The following is a 22,748-nucleotide window of genomic DNA, read 5'->3' on the forward strand; positions in this document are numbered from 1 at the left end:
ACACTGAACATTAAAAAATTAGCGATGGTGAGAAGTGGGAAGAGTGGGGAGCGAGTTGAAGCCACACAAACTCAGAAACCTGCCAAAAGGTGTTTGTTGGGGCCACGCGACATTTCCCGCGCGTGTCGGTGCTCAAATCAATAATGAATTTTGATTATTTAAATTAGACAAAACTATAATGAAATCAAAACAATCTAAAATGAAATTAATAGTCAACATAAAATATTTTAATCTATAGTAAAATTATATTTAAAAAATAATATAATACGTGAAATTATAGTGGTACACAAGCTTCATAATCTTTTTTTAATTTATAAATTTTATATAAAATAAATACTTTCCATTTATTTTAAATATTAAAATAATATATTTATTATTAAATTAAATCAAAATATTTCTTAAATTTCAAATCAAAATTAAGATATCATTACTTTTTCATTTTAGAGGAGACAAATTAGGCAAATTTATTATTTTAAAGGCAATCTGAGCCTGATGAAAATGATTATTAGCATGTTATTTTTATTGAATTTTTTGTGAATGTTGAATATGTATTCTTTCATTCTCTGTGAATATAAAAGTTTATTTTTATTGAATATGAAGTCTTTGTGAGAATTGAATTCCCGTTCTACGTGCATGGGAAAATGAAAAACGCATAAAACAAATAAGCTCTATGTTAGTATGATTTGGTATAATTATAATTATATTTTTCAAACATAGAAAAATCATAAGAAGTTCAAGAAAGAAACATCACTTGAGGAGACCACATCTATCCGTAGTTCTTAATTTCTACTTACCATGGTCTAAAACGTTGGAGACTCCATATTGTATTCTCTTGGAACCATCAGATTTAATGCTTGCATGTTATCCAGACACAAGTCACTTGGGAGATGAAGACAGAACCGGTGGAGTTTAGTAACATTGTAGGGACTGAGCATTCTTGATGCTTAAGTACACGTTAAATTTGAGCATTATGTTTGTTGGGTTTCGAATCGCAAAATCCTCACTTCATTCTGCAACAATGAAGATGTCACATCTAAAGCTTTTTCAATAGTTACAAATTTATTCATGTCTCAGCCAGACAATTCGATAGAACAAACACGAATTCTCTCCAGTTGGAAAAAACTTGAGTGTCCAGTTTGAGATCCTTACCATTAATACATTTTTTTAATTCTTTATAAGTTAAATTTATCAAGTAAGCAACAACTGACATTTTATCCAGTTTTTTTTTTTTTTTTAATTTGGGAGGATCTTTTTCCGACATTAAAATCTAAAACACTACTACTAGTGACAACTATTGTTACATCACCAATAAACACACCAACAAACTACATGTTTATTATTAAAAGGGGAACAATACTCTTGAAAAACATCATGAGTTCGCCATCCTATTCTTAACAAGGTTCAGTCACAGTACATTACATATCTGATGTTCAGATATCTCATAATTTAGAATTACTTCAAGCATTCACCTTAGGCGCCCATCCACTAATAACATATTCTACCTTTGGAGGCTTTGTTTTCTCAAATGACTCCCGGGAGAAGAGCAGCTGTAACAGAAAATAATTGTTCATTAACCAACTAAATCGTCGACAGCCATACTACTCAACTTTCAAACCAGCAATTAGATCCTTTTCCTTATCAATTGCAAAAAGATTTCAGTTGTAGGAATTGAAAATTCACAAAGCACCCAAGAAGTTGATGATATGGAATTAGAATTCATAATTTTCAGCTCCATTCAACCAGAAAAAACTAACCAACCAGAGAAACAGCTAGTGGAAAACCATTAGAATTGGTCCAAAGCCATTCAAAACTACAATTCAACCAAGTAGACATATAATATGATAATTTTACATTAATTTTAGTTTAACCTAACTTGATTTCTTATGATTTTATAAGAGTCTATTACTTAATCTATTTATGATATCAAACATATTTATCTAACACTGGTTTAACCATGGTTGGACTAGAGAATAATGAACAAATGACTTCATTAGTTCAACAATCAATTTAGTTTTTAATACATTGGCAGCATCAAACCAATACAATATCACAATGACTATGTGATAACCAAGGATGATGAACTATTAAACCTAAAGTAAAAGGAACAGAGCTAATAATAACCCAAGAGAACTTTGAAATATAAAGAGGAATATGACCAAAACATGGAACTTATTAATGTATTCTGAATGCTTTGTCTTGTAAAATAGTCAAATAAATACTACATTGAAATTAGTTCGATAGCCTCTCCAAGTTGATGACAATATACATACAGCTATATACAATCACCATCTCAGAACAGAAGAGGAATTAATCTCAAATTAAGGCAATAATGAGAGGACATGCATGAATATTTATTAATAGCAGCATATTAAGAATAATATACATAAAACATACTCTAATTGTCAGCAAGGGAAGAAAAAAAAAAACTCCATGCAAGATGATATTTCCATTTACATGATTAGAAGGACAATTAAGAGAAGAACCATGTGAACAGTAGAAGCAATTTTCTTTGTTCACAAGACTGACAAGAGAATGATGATGGACAGACTACATAGTTCTCCAAAAATAGCCACACAGAACACCCAAATGACATAAATGATAAAATTCAGGAAAATAATTGATTTAGGTTATCATCAATTGACAACATTTTATTGTGCAAGAACTCCCTGATTGACCAAGGAAATCAGGTGAACTCACATGGCTTTAGTCACTTATTAGAGATTTATTCACAATGCAGGGTTAATTCACAATAGATAAATAGATTGCTTTTTAAGCACAGTAGGCTGTCGCATAGTATTTATGTCCACGAAAACGCTTTCTGTTTAGAATTACTATGCACAATCAGGAGTTGACTGGTTTTCAAGTAAACAAGTAAAAAATTTCTTAAATCAAAGACCAGTCTTTTCCAATTGCATTTACTTCTTTTACTTTAGTCTCTCTTTTCAGACACTTTATTATTGAGACTACAAGACATATTAAATAATAGATACTTCAGTCATTTTGAAGAAATTTTATGCATATTGGCATGACAAGTTTGACCACAGAATTTTCTCATCACCAAATACTAATCAATGGCAATACAAAAGACACAACTAAATAGTTTCAAAAGAATACATGCATTGCAGAAAACAACCGCATACCTTAGTGTAGTTGTGGACATGTGTCAAACTTTCTGGAATATTCCAATTCTTGAAGTGACTCAGTGCTACCACAAGATGGTACAGTTTGGGTGCCAAACTCAGATCAACAGCAGTGACTTTCTCCCCAGCAATGTATGGACCCTGACCATGCCTCCAGCATATTAGCATTGACAATTTAACCATTACAAATAGGTAACGAATTAACAAATAAAAAAGATTGTTTTATATACATGGGCCTTGAGATGTTCATCCAAGGCACTCAATTCAGCAACCAACGTTTGCTCAGTTCCATCGTTTGTATCCTTGCTCTTCAAAAAACTCACAAAAGACCCAAATATCTTTGATCCCCTGCAAATGTAAACATATTGAGTATACTCAAATTCAGTGCTTAAGAACAACTTAGTTCAAATAATATTTTATAAGAAAAAATTGAGACAGCAATGTATAAGTTAAGTACCCTTTTTCTTCTCAATTATTCAGGTAACCACAAATCATAATCCACTCACCGCCCAAAAAAAGACAAAAAACTCAAAAAGGATTATGGGTAATATAAATAGTGCATCAAATAAAACTGAGTATATGAATCAACATTCTCTTGAAAAACATATTTCCTAAAGTGAACAATAGTGACAACACTGGGAGCCCCTACCGGTTCAAGTGTCAAAATCAGTTCTATGTAACATTGAAACAGACACACACACTAAAGTCAAACACAAAAGAAACACCATAAAAAATGTTCCAGGCAGCAAAAAAAGTAAAGCTTGAAATAAGAAAAAGAAAGGCTGATGGATGAAACATACACGGAGGCAAATTCAGGAGGAGTGACGAGAGAGGGTTCTGGGTACTTTTCCTCGAGTATCCCCACAATCACATCAGAATCAGCCACCCATTTGCCATCAAAAAGAACCACTGGCACCTTCCCTTCGGGATTCACACCCAAAAACCTACCAATAACCAAAAACAAAAATTGATGTTACACTGAGCAGTGAGGAAGAAGAGACACACAATGGCACATTAAAGTTCAACCATAATATACCATTCGGGTTTACTACTGAGATCGATGAGGTGGAGTTTGTAAGGGATTTTCTTCTCCTCTAAAGTTAAGAGGACCCTTTGGGAAAATGGACCTAAAAACAAAATCAAAACCGAAAACAATCAAAATCCAGAAACATTTTTTTACGACAGAAAAAAGAGGAAGTAAAAAACATACAATCTCCGAGAACATTTGGAGCACCAACAGCAGCCTTAACAGCAACCTCGAGAGCCATTTTTCCGATGAATGATGAAATGTAGAGAGCCACAGAGCGGACAACAACGTGGAACGAACTGCGCTTATGATCTGCTGTCGTCGGAGCTTATTATTATAGAAGTTCGTGCCTTGACATCTTCCAATAATTAAATTAAATGCGTTACGTGATTTTAATATTTTTTTTTAAAACATATTATTGGTACATTTATTTATCGATTTTTTATAATTATTTTTCTTTAAAAAATTCATTAAAAAAATCTGACAGACTATTTAGTCAGAATCCCATTAGGACATCCACAACAAATTTCTTTTAATTTTAGTAGCTGTAAAATTTAATGTTTTTTGTTTTAGTTTTTTTTGTAAAATAGTAATGTTTGATATTAACCGATGACATAAATTCACAACCCAAATATTTGTCGCCTCATTAAAAAGTGCTATCACAGTATGTGTAATTTTTTTTTCAGTAATTGTGTTTTTAAATTTTTATATATTTAAAATAGTTAATGAATTTGTTTATGAGAAATTTAAAAATACAGTTTATTACAAAATTGTTTATTTATAAGACTCTCTCAATTAATTTATTTATGACCCTTAGAAAAAAATAAGTAATCTGATTAATCACATTAAATATGTTAATTAATTATATTATAATTTTAATATTATTCTTTTCTTCTTTCTTTAATTATTTAATTGTTTTTTATTAATATTTAAAGAGATAATAATTGTGTAAAAATGTGTAAAAAATAATAATTAATGTATATAAAAATTAAAAAATAATTTTTTAAAAATGAACAAACAAATGTCTAAAAATAAAATTATAATTAAAAACAGAAATATTACATGTGACTGTCCACTTCTAAACCGCATGACAAGTCATTAGACAGCAAAAGTTACGGTCATGTCATTAGTATAGTATTACTTGATAATAGAAACTAAAAAATTAAAAATATTAAATTTTATAAAGACTAAAATAAAAAAAATAAGAGACTAAAATAAAAATAATTCTATTTTTTCAAATACATGTTTATATTTAAGTCATTATTTAATATAAAATTTTAGGATACTAAAACATTATTCTAAAAGTATGTAATCTTTTTTTTTTTAATTTATGGTTTTAGTTTCTTTTTTAAATTAAGACATTTTATCTTTTATTAAAAAAAATCGTAATTTTAATCCTCGTGACTAATTTTAAATATTGATTGTATTCTCGTTAATATTAACTTATATGTGTTTATTTATTAGTTATGTGACAAATGTTTTTTTTTTACAATATACTTTTTTTATTATTTAATTGTTGATAAATTTAATTTGTAAAAAATGTAATTAAAAAACATACAAATAATGTTTGAAATTTATCACAATAAATAAAATCATAGGGGACATTTGTTTCACATACTATTTAGTTATTTCCAAAAATAAAAAACCAGAAAAATCAATTATTTTACTTTTGTTATGAGGTCATAAAAATTAATCATGAATATATTTTATTCTTGAAAAAAAAAAACATAATCTCACGTTCTACCAATGCTTAGTCCGGATAAAGGAGGTGAAAAAAAATTATTCACATGAAATAAAAATACCTCTTCATGAGTAAAAAATCATATATAATCTCTTACTAACAACTACCCCACTACTCTCATTATTTTTGCATGATCCCACAAATTTTATTACTGTCCAATTAATGTTCTCGCAATTTAATTTATTGTTAGTTTCATTCCTACATTTTATGATAATTTTTATTTTTCCTCCCATGCTCATCTTTTAACAAACAATTGTTGCTTTTTTTTCCAATTATAATAATCATTGAACACATGGGGAAGAAATAATGAGTGTAAGAGATTTTTTGTAATAAAGATGTTTTAGTAATTATAATATATATTCCCACGAAAAAAATAACTCGACTATGCATATGTATTAATCATTTATTTATGGAAATATAAAAAATAATCTGAATCTATTCTAATAGTTAACCAAACACATTTTTTAATAATATTCGGGAATAATATTCTCATTTTATATTCACAAATAAAAAACGATTCCTGTGACCAGAAAAATTAGTCGTGAAACAAGCTTTTCCATATTTTTTTAAAAATTTAAAGACATAATATTTCAATTAAAAAACAAAATAAAAACTAAATATTCAATTTAAAAAATATGAAGAACAAAATTGTATTTTAGATATTGATTTATGTTGAGTAAAAAAAAGTGAGAAGGTATTTTAAATTAATCAATTTAAAAAATATGTTGAGTGACATCAATTAATTATTAATAGTAATAGTATCTTTTTATTCTTCCCAACAAAAAGAATGAATATGGTCGTAAATTTGGCCACATTCATATTATAGGTCACATTTGCATTTTTTTAGGAGAGTCACATTTGCATTTATTATATTAGTACTGTAACTGGTATTTATGTGGGAAAAAGAGTGAGAAGGTATTTTAATTTAATCAATCTTTTTGAAAAGTTTAAAATTTTTAAATGAAATTTTTTATTACTTATCTTATTTGACTAATGTAACGCATAAGTATTAATGTTTAAAGAATCTTAATAACAATAACCATGAGGATTGGTGATATACTTATATTCTTTTCACGAAGAAAGCAATGTGAAAATTCTATCAAGAAAATATTTTGTAAAGTCTATATAAAATATGAATACCTCAGAACGAGACACAAGAAAATAGATTTTTTATTTCTTGAATGACTTTTTTTAAAAAAAAAATATCATATGCCCATTATAATTCATTAATTCCCAGCATTTTTATAAGTAACGTAAAGATGGGATCATGGGAGCCCAAACTTGAAACACTTATGTAACAGAAAAAAAAAAATGAGAGACTAAATTTGGGGTAGATTTTTTTCCCCTACCAAAGCATAGATATATTCCATTTAACTAATACAATACTAACAAAATTCTCCTTGATCGATTAGAATTTTTCATAGTAATTTTTTTATGAGATCTCGAAAGTTATTTATGTTTATTTTCAAAATTAATGATTTATCTCACAAATTAACATAAATTTTTTTATGTGTTTTGTCTTTATTTAAATATTTTTTGAGAAATTTTCGAAAAAGTCATTCATTTTATAATTATCTCAAGTCAAACACACTTAACTATAGAGTGTTGGAGTTCTTATGTGATAGATAGATTATTGATATAAGTAATACCAATTAATTTTTTTTAAGTCATTTTCAATTGTGTAATCTCATATCTGCATAACCTACCTCCGGATCTCTTATATTTTTTTGTGTGACAAGACATTTTAATTAGTTTTTAACTTTTGTTATTAGTTGAAAAATTCATTTAACTGTTCGATAACAAATTTCTTCGGTAGATTCTCAGTAACTTCTAGCATTTTTTTTTACTCTATTTTTTAATTTTTTATATTTTTTTCACTCTTATCCTCGATATATTTATTGATTTTCTTATTATCTTTTTTAAATAAATCATGATTTTTTTTTTACATTTTATACTTTTAAGTTACTTCACCGGTTAATCTTATTAAACACTTTTAATTTAATAAACTAGTTTTTTTAACTTTCAATTATTAGTCAATTTTTACCTTTCAACTATTTCTTCAGTTAAATTTTACTGAACATAAACTAAACTGAAATAACTCACTTTAGTTAATTCACTCCATGGTTGGTGAAGGTTTAATTAATTAATTCTTATACATGCCCCATTTTTTTCATTTTAGTTCATATATCTAGCTAAAAACTATATATTTTAGTTTCTATATGAGTATTTTTCATGTTTTAATTCTTGTTGTTTGTTTTTTTATGGTATAAAAATGTTACAAAATAGAGACATAAGGGCACAAATATAAAACAATTGCTTGTATGAAGACAAGAATGCAGAGTTTTTAGGGACGATAACTAAAACAAAAAAGTTGACACTAATATAAAGTGTATTTAATTTTCACATATTATCACTATTTTTCTACTGTAACAAAAAAGTGCATTTTTTTAACATTCAACTAATTAAAATTGCTCTTAAATATTATTTAAATAACTAATACAAAAGTCAATGATTTCAATATATATGATAATTTATTATTGAGTCACTGTATAAAAAATATATATTATTTATATATTTAAATTAATTTAAATAAATATTTGCTAATTAGATTTCTCCCATTAACATAATCATGATGTAATTGTTACTTTGAGATTCCACAAATTCCATGAGACGCCTGATTAGCCACATAGCATGAGTTTCACATATATGATGCGGGGCCACTATAAGTTAAAATACTGACACAAAAAAGGAAAAATCCTTCGTTCTTTTAAAGATAAAGGTCCTCAGTATTAATGTAAAAAGATGCGTCCTAAGCTCCACCACACGTTGGGAAATTATGACAATTATTTCATTTTTTGGATATTCATATTCATATATTCCCTTTAAATTGCATTTAAGTGAATACCTACCCCTACCAGATAGACAAAGCGGACCCCACACATTACTCTGCATATAGTATACCTACAAAAAAGCATTAAATGAGTAGAAAGGGGGGCTTACTTAGCACACAAGAGGTGTATTTAGCAAGAGCCGAATCTTGTTCCATGGTTTTTGTTTTAAGCCCAATACGCATAGTAGAATCCGATAAAAATCTAAACCCTGTCTGTGACTCCTTTTCATCTTCATCTTCAACTTGCTATCTTCACTAACATGTCCTCTTTAACGTTCACAACGGAGGTAGCATCCAGCTTCCTCGGCCTCGCTTATCACAATCCCAAACCCTTCACTCTCTCACTCCAAACCACTCTTCTCCCTCTTCTACGCAGAACAACCACTCATTCCCGATCGCTAACATTTCCTCTCCGACCCTCTCGCCGCTTCTTCGTTACCTCCGCCACCACTGCACCTCCTCAATCCGAGGATTCCGACGTTTCCACCGTCATTCCTCCCGACAATCGCATACCGGCAACCATCATCACCGGCTTTCTCGGCTCCGGCAAGGTATCCATTTCTATTTCCCCTTTTTTTCTCATTCAAAGAAAGTTCGCGGCTGAAATGTTTTTTTCGTTGCACTGAATTGATTAACTGCCCAGACGACACTGCTGAACCATATTCTGACCGCGGAACATGGAAAGAAAATTGCGGTTATTGAGAATGAGGTATGTATGTATGTTGTGGAATTCGCGCAATTGCGTGGTTATGTGAATTTGAATGTCAATGTGTTGCTTAGTGCTTACTCCCTGTATTGTTTGTAGTTTGGTGAAATTGATATAGATGGTTCTTTGGTTGCTGCGAAAACTGCTGGTGCCGAAGATATTATGATGTTGAACAATGGCTGCCTTTGCTGCACTGTCAGGGGTGACCTTGTCAGAATGATTTCCGAATTAGTCGCAAAGAAGAAAGGAAAATTTGACCATATTGTTATTGAGACTACAGGTAACTGCCAGACTTTATTCTTGTTTAATATAGATATGATAGACCTCCCTGTAAGTTGTTATGGTTGTGCTTAGTGTGACCGACTTGTTTTGTTGTTTGTACTTAACAGGTTTGGCAAATCCTGCACCAATAATCCAGACCTTTTATGCAGAGGAAAATATTTTTAATGATGTCAAATTGGATGGTGTTGTTACTCTGGTTGATGCGAAGCATGCTGGTTTTCATCTTGATGAGGTTAAGCCAAAAGGTGTGGTCAATGAGGCTGTGGAACAGATTGCATATGCGGATCGTATAATTGTAAATAAGGTATTCAGTGATTCATCCTTGTGGTAGAATGAATTTAGTTCTGCTGTGGAAATGAAACATTTGGATTATTTACAAGGCATATCAGTTATGACTTGGTAACTAGTCAGCCAACTGATGGATATATTATTTTTATTGTAGTATGGTCAGCCTTGTCTTTCCATATATTCGATGTTGACTTATTCATAAAATGAATACTTTCTTTCTTTATACCTGAAACAGTAGGCTAATATTCTTTTGTCTATCTTGCACCAGACTGACCTAGTTGGTGAATCAGACATTGCTTCTTTGGTCCAGCGGATAAGGGTTGGTGTCTTTCTCTTCCTATTCTATCTAAGAGTTTAATTTTTATTTCATTATTTTGAGCTCCATATGAACCTGGCAGTGTTTTAATTCAGAAAATAAACAGCTTGGCTAACTTAAAGCGGACAGAGTATGGAAAAGTTAACTTGGATTATGTTCTTGGCATTGGGGGCTTTGATTTGGAGAGGTAGCTTTTTGTTCTTGTTTCCTATTTCCTGGATTTGAATTGTTTAAGAAAAAGGCAATCTAACTTCAGGCTTTCTTCTTCGCCGCACAAGTAGTTTCTTATTGATCATATGGTTCCTGCATGACTATACCCTTTCATATATAAACTGCTCTAATATATCTTGGTCTTTTATAATGATATTATCCTCATTTTTGTAGTTGACCATTTATACTGAAATTATTTTTATTTGTCTACTATTCATAGTCCATAGAAATATATCTTTGAGAACTGTTGGTATTAATTCTTGTCCTCTATGGTGACAATGCTCATAGTAGTAGTACTCACATTCCTTTACCCTCCTCAAATTTCTTGCTTCAGTGCTTTGTAATCCAATAACCTTGCATGGATATTTCAAATTTTCTGCTTCAATATTATCATTAACTTTCCAAATCTTCATACATAAATGATGTGTTTTATTGATCTTCTACAAGGATTGAGAATGCCATTAATGATGAAGGTGCAAAAGAAGATCATGACCACAGCCATGACCATGAGCATGAGCACCATGACCATGATCATCACCACCATGACCATGATCATTCCCATGACCACAAGCATGGTACCTATTATTTTGCCTCGAGTCAGAGCTGTTTGAATGCCATTTTGTTCTTGTTTGTAGCACGAGTCACAATGCACTGGTTGCTTCTCAATTCATTCTGTTGTTGGGAATAAAAATTATTGTTTTGTGTACAGAACACCATGATCATCACTCTCATGATCATAGTCACGATCCTGGTGTTTCATCTGTCAGCATAGTTTGTGAAGGAAGCTTAGACCTTGAGAAGGTTAGACATTGACATATACTTAATGCTAAGTGTATCAATTTCTCTTTTCCATTTGGATGCTTCGGGAATGCCTTTTATTCCAGATGTTTATGTACATGTAAAAACTAAAAAGTCAATGTTGGCATTTGCATACTAAAAGGCTACCTTTTTCAGGCTAACATGTGGCTTGGCACCTTGTTGCTTGATCGTAGTGAAGACATTTATAGGATGAAGGGCCTTCTGTCTGTTCAAGGAATGAACGAGAGATTTGTCTTTCAGGTAAGTTTAAATTCCTTAAAAATTTCCACGTCTCGTCTATTTATTGTTTGTTATTATCCATCAATCAGGTGAACATTTTCTCTCCTTTGCCCACATCGATTCTGACTATCATTGTTTATGTTCAGTTTCGTAGAATTAAACATAGTTTTTTCTGTAACAGGGAGTTCATGACATATTTCAAGGTTCACCTGAAAGGTTGTGGGGGCCAGATGAACCAAGGGTAAACAAAATTGTATTCATAGGGAAAAACTTGGATGCTAAGGAATTGGAAAAGGGATTCAAGGCCTGTTTACTATGATACTAAGAAGTTCACTACAGTGCTTTAATTATATCTCTTTCGGCCAATGATACACGTTGAAGATATACGAGTGTGCCTATATTCCATGTAGAACTCTATACTGATCGACTGCATATTTAGTGGAAAAAATGTTCCATTTCTAGAATACCTTCAGTCTTTCATGTGGCTTCAAATGTGATTGCGTTAGTTTTAACGATTTTTTGTGGTGGTTTCGAATAGTCAAGTTTTGTTTTAAGAGCTTTAACTTTGTTAAGAAAATTCAATCGAGAACATCGAACATGTACAAATCAAGGACCTTAATCAAAATTAATGACAGCATGAATAAATTCAAGCTATTAATATTATATTCACTTTTCGATGTCATGACTATAAAAGTTCCCTTCTAATTATTTATTTTTATACTTTTAAACACCATACAGAATTTCATACACCAATCAATCACAAGCAAACTAACACTACAGTGAAATGTATGGTGTCGAGTTCATCTGGGGTGTGCTGGTCCTCCTTCAGAAGTACATCGTATCCCATAACATTCTCGTACTTATCAGTCCCACCAATGACGGCAACTTGGGAGTGTGGTGACACAGTCCATCACAATGCTCTGGCTAAAACCAAGGAGCTAGCTATGTAGAACCCTTGTGCCCTACCAAGTTCCAATTACCACAACAGAACCCAGTTCATGTACTTCACTTAACTGGTCATTGATCACCGTGGGGGAGCCAAACATGAGCTTCTGCAGTGTAAAACCCTGCAAGCAGATTTTACTGTATATTAATAACTCTTGAACATGGAAATTTATTGATAAAAGGGAGCATAAAGTTTTGGATCATTCTTTACAATTGGCGCATTTTCAATTTCTTATCTAGCCTGCAGTAGCTCTATATCTGGCTTGCATTTTCAATTTCAATTTCACAATTTAGTCACATACCATAGAACTATATGAGGCATGGCTTTGAAGGAATAAATTGTTGATTTCAGATACTGATGTAGCTTCTGGAATTGGTGTATGAGAATCTTGATTCTCATTAGGCACACTGGTCTTAGCATCATTTTGTTTTCACCCAACACTCTTCGTTTATGGAGTTAGTTATGTTGTCTTTCTGAAATAATGATATTGCGGAATCATTTGATAACGCCGCAGTTATATTTGTGCTCACATTTGTCATAGATCTGAAAGATGGGGATAAACATGTTGGTGCTTTCTCAGAAGAAAGGGAAGAAGAATAAGCATATGGACTTCTAGATATTTGTTCAGTTCTTGGTAAAATGTTGTCTTATTGGGAGTGGTTTGTGGAGAAACTCAAATCAATAGTATTGTTAAAACTGCTAGGTCCATTTATCTGATCTCTTGATACCTTTCCTTTTTTTTTTTCTTTGTTTTAGATATATAAAAATGAACAATTATACGTGCGGGATGCTGTCGTTAACCCCTCTTTGGTGATCTGGTTTTTCATACCACTAATCGTGAAGTGTGTCCTAATCCTGAAAATTTTCAAATTGTGATGTGCTACATAGATGCATCCATGAAGAAATTTTGTGAGGGCTATCAATGTTAGAAGCAACTTTTAAACTTAAGTTACCTCTAAGTCAATTATGCCACTTCATTTTAAATTTTAATAAATTATGCATTGTTTCAGTGTTAATGTTTTGGACTTCAGACATTGTACATTATGGTGAAATGTGAATGAATGCTGAGTGTTCTTTTCTTGTTTTCTTCTACTATGGACAGTGAGGATATAGACTAAATGGTTATGTATTTGACTATTTTATTGTGTTGTTAATTCATTATGGATTGAATGGTTTCCTTTCCTAGTTCCCACAAATCCTCCATCACAGTCTGATTTTATAAATTAGGGTTTACAACTGATGAAATTTGGGGTTTTTGGTTTGTATGATCAGAAGATAAGAGAGGAAAAGTTGGGCTTCATCATGAAATTTGCAGAGAACTTGGTATTGAAGTTGATGGAAGACCCAAAGGAAAGGGATCGGAGGTTCAGGGAGCTTGTTTATAGAGTGAAGGACAGGTGTGAGAAGACGAAGGAGATGTGGAGCTACCCTATGTGACCCTATGGTTTCTGGACATTTGAGCGCCACAATTCTCAGCTTGCACGGGATGCCCAGATTAACCAAGTGGCTGGTCGGAGGGACCCTTATGATGATGTTCTCCAACATTACTCTTCCCCACCTAAATGAGGTATTGCTGTTGAAAACCCTAACTTTCATTCATGCATCCAAATATCTCTCAAATTTTAATGTAAAAGTGAATTTTCTTTTTCTTTTTTATATTCTTTTCATTTTGTTTGATTTGATTTTTCTTTGTTTCTTTGGTGGTCAAGTACTGTGTAGAGGGGGTGATATACAATTTCAGTAGTATGCTAGTCCTCCGATTCTGATGTTTTACTTTGTCTAAATGCTCATGTGAAATACATTGTATTGTCAGTGTTGGTGTACAACTTCAATTAGGGGTAAAATGTTTTTTTTCAACCTTTGGGTTGAGATTTTGAAGTTGGTAAGGATGAGAGTTGGAGAAATTCTGCACCTGTGACTGCTATGGTGCAATCTGTGATTCACAATATAAGAATCTTTGGTTTTTAGTAACTGAAACAAAACAAGTCTGAGCTGCAATGATCTGTGTGACAGGAAAAAATGCTGAAAATTTGGAAGGCGGACTTGGGAAGGGAAGCGAGAGGTAGAGCACATGAGGGTTTTGCCAATTCTTAGGCTGCAAAGATGGAAAAAGAAGTATCTACAGGCTTGCTAAGGGTAGAGAAAGAAAGACAAGAGGCTTGAAGATGAACTGATGAAGAGGGTAAAGTCTTAGTCACTAAACAAGATATTAAGGAAAGGAGGAAGAGTCACCTTCAAACTGTATTTAATGGAGGACATGGGATTTAATTGCACTCTGATAGGCTAATCAGTAGAGAGGAGTGTTGGAATGTATATGTAATTTAGCAAAAATATCTCCTATTAATTATTTTGTGTATAAGTAGTATTTGGTTTTATTTTGATCCTTATTTTACTAGTTGGCTTATTTTCTTAGTTTCCTAATATTAGAAGAGATTGTAAATTCTACTTCCATTATTTTCTCAGTTTCCTATTGTTGGAGATTGCAAACCATCTGATTACAATCAATCACGGTAAGGATTTCCAAAAGGGGGTGTGTGGTACTAGAGAAATTTTTAGTTTTCCAGGAATCTAAAGTTAAAAATGTTTGTTTCCCATGTTTGGTTTGTTTATAAAAAAACAACATTTTGTATCTATTTTTAGTGAGAATTGCAACTTCTATAGTTCTATACTCATAATTTTGTATTTTCTTTTTTAATGCAGTGTTGCTGAACTTGCCACAAGAGCATTATAGGTGAAAAGGGACGAGTTTGTCAATTTCACCATTTAATCTCCTGTCATGTTTCATATTGCAGAGATTACAACTGATTTGTCCTGTTATTTCAAATAAAGTGGCCATATAACTATGGTGCTACGCAAGATTTGTTTTTCCCCTCGAGAATTTAATTTACGTCTACATCGTTGTACAATTGCCCTTCCTGGCTATTTTTCTCTTCTATTCATGTTTCATCGCACTACTTAGTATTTACAATCATTGTCCATGGATGATTCAGTTATTTTCTGTTAACTGATCTGTCATCCTGGTATTCTCGGATTTATATTTGCATATTCACTGATGACTCAAGTAGCCTTCTCTCTTTACAATTAAACAGCTAATGACTTAACAACACTAGGTATGTAATTTTAGTTGCATATCTAATTATTATCTATTATACATTCTTCCATATTTCCCTAGTTTATTTTGTGGAAGCTACAACCAGCGGAAGGTGAGGGACGATACTGAACCAGATGGAATTTTGTCTGACTATATGTTATATTAAGAATCAAAATACTTAGTTCTCAATTTCAATGAATGAGTTTTAATTATTTATTACTATGTGGTTGAACTTAAAAAAAAGTGAAATTTAGGGCTAACAAAATTCTAAAATAGATTTTTTTTTTCTTTTTTCTCTTCCCAATTGTACCTATAAAATTGGAAATAAGTAAGTCGAATTTAGTTTGACTCAATTAAACTAAAGATGATTGTTTAAAGTTTTATTAAAGTTTGATGTGATTTTTTTTTTTCTAATTCAAACTTAATTTGATTTGATTTAATAAATGATATTTGTGTAATAAATTTTACAATCAAGAGAGAGAAGAAAAAGGAGAGGGGAGGAAGAAAAATTTGAAATATAACAAATTATTTGATAAAAAGATAAACACAAGATTATATGATATAAATTATTGTATATATATAAGTATCACATTATTTGATTTATACTCCCAAATAACTTTATTTAGATAAATGGTTTGTTGCTAAATTTAATCATATTACATATTTTATTTATTTATAAAAAAATGTACAATTAATCACTTGAATTTGATATAACACATCAAATTGGTTTATAAATCAAACAAGTTAAATATTTCAAGTTTAACTCTTTTTATTTAACTATCTCGGTCTTTACTCAAATTAAATTTAACAAATAATTTTAATTATTGAATTGAGTTTTAAAAAAATATACAATTAATTACTTGTTGTGTTTTGATATTTGGATTCATTCGGCCATTTCTCTTTCCATCTTGTCCATTTCTTTCTAATTCTTCTTTCTCTCTTCATCATTAACCCTTTTTTAAAAAAAAAATCTTCTGCTTTAATTAATTCGTCTTTTATGTTGTATAGGGTTGTGTACGGTGGAGAAAATGTAGTTTGTTAATCTTTAAGGATACAGCCGCTGAAATTTTTTCCTAACAGGGATTAAATTAGGATATTTTAATTTAACTTCATATAAATAATAAAGTTAAATAAATTTAGTTTAAACAATAAAACACACTAAATGATAAAACTTATTTATGGTGTATAATGTATGTACTTTTCAGTTTAGTATATTAATTTTTTATTTTAATATCTGACAATAGAATAATTTTATTAAATAGTGCGTGATTAACAGAAAGTAAAAAATAACTTTAATATTTCATAATTAACAGAGACAAAATTAAAATTTGTCCAATATAGAAAAATCTATATTTTATAAATTCTAAAATAATAAGGCAAATAAATTGAATGATACATCAGAATGTAAAATTAAAAATAAAAATTTAATAGGGACAAAAAGAAATAAGAAAATTTTAACAAGACTAAAAAAAAATACTTTGTCTTATTTAAGCCGAAATATTAGTGACATATAATTGAAGAGAAGGGAAACCCAAATCAAACGAAACCCCAGGTAGGGTTTTTAATTCCCGCTTTGCTCACTCACACTGATAACGAGTCGAGTGAGTCTCTCTTCAATTTTCACACCATCCGCGACTCTGTTCAATTGAAACCACAAAACCCTAACCTAAACCCTAACGAACCAACCGCACCGTCATGTATCTCTACAGTCTCACTCTGCAGCGTCCCACCGGCATCATCTGCGCCATCAACGGCAACTTCTCCGGCGGCAAGAGTCAGGAAATCGTGGTGGCCCGTGGCAAGGTCCTCGATCTCCTCCGCCCCGACGACAACGGCCGGATCCAAACCATCCTCTCCGTTGAAATCTTCGGCGCCATCCGCTCCCTCGCCCAGTTCCGCCTCATGGGTGCCCAGAAGGACTACATCGTCGTCGGCTCCGATTCCGGTCGCATCATCATCCTCGAATATAACAAGGAGAAGAACGTCTTCGACAAAATCCACCAAGAAACCTTCGGCAAATCCGGTTGCCGACGAATTGTCCCCGGCCAGTACCTCGCCATCGATCCCAAGGGTAGGGCCGTTATGATTGGCGCCTGCGAGAAGCAGAAACTTGTTTATGTTTTGAATAGAGACACCGCTGCTAGGTTAACCATTTCTTCCCCTTTAGAGGCTCATAAATCCCACACTTTAGTTTACTCAATTTGTGGCGTTGATTGTGGCTTTGAGAACCCTATTTTTGCTGCTATTGAATTGGATTACTCCGAGGCTGACCAGGATTCCACTGGCCAGGCTGCTTCTGAGGCTCAGAAGCATTTGACCTTTTATGAGCTTGATCTTGGCCTTAACCATGTCTCTAGGAAGTGGTCTGAGCAGGTTGATAATGGGGCGAATTTGCTTGTTACTGTTCCTGGAGGTGGTGATGGCCCCAGTGGTGTGCTTGTTTGTGCTGAGAATTTTGTTATTTATAAGAATCAGGGACATCCGGAGGTTAGGGCTGTGATTCCTCGGCGGGCCGACTTGCCGGCTGAGCGTGGCGTGCTTATTGTGTCGGCTGCTATGCATAAATTGAAGAACATGTTCTTCTTCCTCCTGCAGACGGAGTATGGGGATATTTTTAAGGTCACCTTGGAACACAATAATGATCGCGTCTCGGAGTTGAAGATTAAGTATTTTGATACGATTCCTGTTACAGCTTCAATGTGTGTGCTGAAGTCGGGGTTCTTGTTTGCAGCGTCGGAGTTTGGGAACCATGCTCTGTATCAGTTTAAGTCTATAGGGGATGATGATGATGTGGAGGCATCGTCTGCCACGTTGATGGAAACTGAGGAAGGTTTTCAGCCTGTGTTTTTCCAGCCCAGGAGGCTGAAGAACCTTGTTAGGATTGACCAGGTTGAGAGTTTGATGCCGATCATGGATATGAAGGTCAGTAATCTCTTTGAAGAGGAAACTCCTCAGATTTACACTCTCTGTGGGCGTGGTCCTCGATCCTCTTTGAGGATCCTGAGAACTGGTTTAGCAGTTAGTGAGATGGCTGTGTCCAAGCTTCCTGGTATACCTAGCGCTGTTTGGACAGTGAAGAAGAATGTTATTGATGAGTTTGATGCATACATTGTTGTGTCATTCACAAACGCTACACTTGTGCTGTCCATTGGTGAGACTGTTGAAGAAGTCAGTGACAGTGGGTTTCTTGACACTACTCCCTCCCTTGCTGTTTCTTTGATAGGAGATGATTCTCTCATGCAGGTTCACCCAAATGGTATTAGGCATATTAGGGAGGATGGCCGTATTAATGAATGGAGAACTCCTGGAAAGAGGAGTATTTCAAAAGTTGGATCAAATACACTTCAAGTGGTTATTGCACTCAGTGGAGGGGAGCTTATATATTTTGAAATGGATGTAACGGGTCAGTTGATGGAGGTGGAGAAGCATGAAATGTCTGGTGATGTTGCTTGTTTGGACATTGCTCCAGTACCTGAAGGCAGACAAAGATCTCGATTTCTTGCAGTTGGGTCATATGACAAGACCATCCGCATCTTATCACTTGATCCTGATGATTGTATGCAGGCTCTAAGTGTACAAAGCGTTTCTTCAGCTCCAGAGTCTCTTCTTTTTCTTGAAGTTCAAGCATCTGTTGGCGGTGAGGATGGTGCAGATCATCCTGCTAGCCTTTTCTTGAACGCCGGCTTACAGAATGGTGTCATGTTTAGAACTGTGGTGGATATGGTTACAGGTCAGCTTTCTGATTCTCGTTCCCGATTCTTAGGATTGAGAGCTCCAAAGCTGTTTCCTATTATTGTGAGAGGCAAGCGTGCTATGCTTTGCTTGTCAAGTCGACCTTGGCTTGGTTATATTCACCAAGGACATTTCCTTTTAACGCCCCTGTCATATGAAACCCTTGAATATGCTGCCTCATTTTCATCTGACCAATGTGTGGAAGGTGTAGTTGCTGTTGCTGGTGAGGCCTTGAGGATTTTTACCATTGAAAGATTAGGAGAGACATTTAATGAAACTGTAATTCCATTAAGGTACACACCAAGGAAATTTGTGCTGCAACCCAAACGAAAACTTCTTGTGATGATCGAGAGTGATCAAGGAGCATTAACTGCGGAAGAGCGTGAAGCTGCAAGGAAAGAGTGTTTTGAGGCTGCTCAAGCTGGGGAAAATGGTACTGGAAGTGCAGACCAAATGGAGAATGGTGGCGACGATGAAGATAAAGATGATCCACTTTCGGATGAGCATTATGGTTATCCAAAAGCTGAATCTGATAAATGGGCTTCCTGCATCAGAGTTCTTGATCCAAGGACATCAAATACTACTTGTCTTTTGGAGCTTCAGGAGAATGAGGCTGCTTTCAGCATTTGCACCGTAAATTTCCACGATAAGGAATACGGAACTCTTTTAGCTGTTGGCACAGCGAAGGGACTGCAATTTTTGCCCAAAAGGACTGTAACTGCTGGATTTATTCATATTTATAGGTTCGTAGAGGATGGAAGATCTCTTGAACTTCTACACAAAACTCAAGTTGAAGGTGTTCCTCTTGCTCTATGTCAATTTCAAGGAAGATTACTTGCAGGGATAGGACCTGTGCTCAGGCTGTATGATTTGGGGAAAAAACGATTGTTAAGAAAATGTGAGAATAAGCTATTCCCTAACACAATCATCTCCATTCATGCGTATCGTGATCGGATTTATGTTGGTGATGTCCAAGAGGTATGTTTCTATTTTATATCTATACCTGTTGAATATCCAGGTATTTGAGTTGAGCATTCTGGCAATGACATTTTGTCATGACTTCTGATTTTTATTGGTAGCATTTGATTGATATCACAGTGGCTTCTCACTTTAATTTGTCTGTGTCCTGAAAATTTTCATGTTCTAATTTTACTGATTTGGTTTTTATTACAAAGATTCAGGGGATTGGAATTGTTCTTTTTCTTAAAGACTTGACTGATGCCTTTTTGTTGTCTGAATTTATATTAGTTTAATTTTGCAAATAGACAGCTTGCTTTTTTCTCCGATTCAATTTGCCGCTGCTCTACATGTGTTCTTTGAATAAATCTTTGCTAATTGTGTTCTTTCCCTTCTCTCCAGTCTTTCCATTATTGCAAGTATAGGCGTGATGAAAACCAACTTTACATATTTGCTGATGATTGCGTTCCAAGGTGGCTTACTGCATCATACCACATAGATTTTGACACCATGGCAGGTACAGACAAGTTTGGAAATATCTATTTTGTGCGGTTGCCACAGGATGTTTCAGATGAGATAGAAGAAGATCCTACTGGTGGGAGGATCAAGTGGGAGCAGGGAAAGCTGAATGGAGCTCCCAATAAGGTGGAAGAAATTGTACAGTTTCATGTTGGTGATGTGGTCACATGCTTGCAAAAGGCATCTCTTATACCAGGTGGTGGAGAGTGCATTGTATTTGGAACAGTTATGGGAAGTGTTGGGGCATTACATGCCTTTACTTCACGAGATGATGTTGATTTCTTTTCTCATTTGGAGATGCATATGAGGCAGGATCACCCACCTTTGTGTGGAAGAGACCACATGGCATATAGATCTGCCTATTTTCCTGTTAAGGTATACCTAATCAATGTTATGTTTGTTCTTTCTATTCTGTTATTGGAAAGCATTATTTGCTATCTGTATGATAAGAGCATCCTCCCTGTTATATTTTCATTTCTGTTTTCTGACAAGTGCCTTTTATCTTCTGTCTCTGATAAAATAACCTGGACATTTTTGTTTATTGTGTTTTTTTAGCCATAGCATTAAATTTTGATCATTTTCTAAGAGTCCTGCATTATTTTGTAGGATGTTATTGATGGGGATCTATGTGAGCAATACCCAACATTGCCAATGGATTTGCAGAGAAAAATTGCTGATGAATTGGACAGAACCCCTGGAGAGATACTGAAAAAACTTGAGGAAGTGCGAAATAAGATTATTTAAGAAATGGTAGCCTGAGAGGTATGATTCCCTATTTCTGTTTTTTTTATTTTTTATTTGGGCCTGATTGTTTATTCTACTGTTGTCATTGTAGGACTACAAGCAATACTTGAGATGTAATTTTATGTCTAGAAGAACTTCATTAACTAATATTACATACCAACAGGCAACAGATGATATATGCATAAATAAGGGGAAGGGGAAAATTCTTCGCTTGTCTAATATTATATGGTCTGATATTTTCAAAGCAGTTGCAAAACATGGTATAAATAAAATGGGTGGTTTACCCTTTTCTCCACTTTAGAGTGGATCTGGAATTCTAGGGTAGCTAAGGAGAAATAGAAACCCACACTTAGTAGTTAGTTGATAAGAGGGAAGAAGATAGAGGACAGCACATAATTTGTTCCTTGTTGCAGCAATGCCATCACTGTTCCACTTAAACTAGTCATCTGTTGTTATGTAGGTCACGAGATGATGACAAATTGACAATGATAGTAAATAATTAATCTTGAATAAATTTGTAGTTGCTTTACTGTGTTATTGGGAATTTTGATTTGATGAATGTTTTAGTGTGTTTTGGTGTTGCGTGCAGGTCATAGTGGAAATGTGTTTTTTCTGGTAGGCCATTTGCCCGCAGTTAGGTCACTACTAACAAAGTGAAGCCAACTTGCGTATCTCTCATTCATACGGGAACGGTGATTTCTTGTCCTATTTAATTCAAGCGGGGAGAAGGACCATACGGTCGGTGACTTTGTACTCTAGTGAAGTGAGACCCATAAGCCCCAGTTGGCAATTTATGTTGTAATTACTATTTAGTTGCAATTAGCTGTAATCACCCTTTTTCTTGTACTCAATGAGATGTTTGATTTAACTTGATTTGAAATTTATAGTCTAGAATATCACCGTTTTACCATTTCAACGAAAAGTAGGTTCTAGTTCTACTGAGTTATAATAGAGCAGTTTTTCAAAATTTAACACATGTATTGTACCTATCAAAATACATCCGCATTATGCATGAAAGCGTTGTTTGAGGACAAATATTTATTTTATTGTTATGCAAATGTAGTGTTAACCGATTGATTATTGGGGTTTTGGTATTGAAATGAATCTCGAAGCAGACTTTC

At 33.4% G+C, this 22,748-nt stretch overlaps 3 protein-coding genes across 3 annotated transcripts; 2 read left to right on the top strand and 1 right to left on the bottom strand.

Moving 5' to 3' along the window:
• Positions 1 to 1,308: 1,308 nt before the first annotated feature.
• Positions 1,309 to 4,515, bottom strand: DHAR1 (DHAR class glutathione S-transferase). The gene is made up of 6 exons (NM_001255313.2): positions 4,351 to 4,515; positions 4,177 to 4,267; positions 3,941 to 4,084; positions 3,371 to 3,488; positions 3,141 to 3,281; positions 1,309 to 1,547 (listed from the first exon to the last, which is right to left on the bottom strand). Exons 1-6 carry the CDS (start codon positions 4,406 to 4,408, stop codon positions 1,458 to 1,460), a joined length of 642 nt encoding a protein of 213 aa, NP_001242242.2. The 5' UTR covers positions 4,409 to 4,515; the 3' UTR covers positions 1,309 to 1,457.
• Positions 4,516 to 8,904: 4,389 nt separating this feature from the next.
• LOC100820337 (COBW domain-containing protein 1) lies at positions 8,905 to 12,102 on the top strand. Its single transcript, XM_003536727.5, has 10 exons — positions 8,905 to 9,349; positions 9,442 to 9,507; positions 9,604 to 9,784; positions 9,894 to 10,090; positions 10,343 to 10,393; positions 10,486 to 10,577; positions 11,048 to 11,175; positions 11,310 to 11,401; positions 11,555 to 11,659; positions 11,820 to 12,102. The coding sequence occupies exons 1-10, from the start codon at positions 9,059 to 9,061 to the stop codon at positions 11,955 to 11,957; spliced, it is 1,341 nt and encodes a 446-aa protein (XP_003536775.1). The 5' UTR covers positions 8,905 to 9,058; the 3' UTR covers positions 11,958 to 12,102.
• A 5,082-nt stretch (positions 12,103 to 17,184) lies between these two features.
• Positions 17,185 to 22,518, top strand: LOC100775785 (spliceosome-associated protein 130 A). The gene is made up of 4 exons (XM_003536729.5): positions 17,185 to 20,385; positions 20,767 to 21,258; positions 21,490 to 21,645; positions 22,217 to 22,518. Exons 1-3 carry the CDS (start codon positions 17,371 to 17,373, stop codon positions 21,625 to 21,627), a joined length of 3,645 nt encoding a protein of 1,214 aa, XP_003536777.1. The 5' UTR covers positions 17,185 to 17,370; the 3' UTR covers positions 21,628 to 21,645; positions 22,217 to 22,518.
• The last annotated feature ends 230 nt before the right edge of the window (positions 22,519 to 22,748 follow it).

The sequence above is a fragment of the Glycine max genome, chromosome 10 (assembly GCF_000004515.6).
Source record: "Glycine max cultivar Williams 82 chromosome 10, Glycine_max_v4.0, whole genome shotgun sequence".
Lineage (NCBI taxonomy): Eukaryota > Viridiplantae > Streptophyta > Magnoliopsida > Fabales > Fabaceae > Glycine > Glycine max.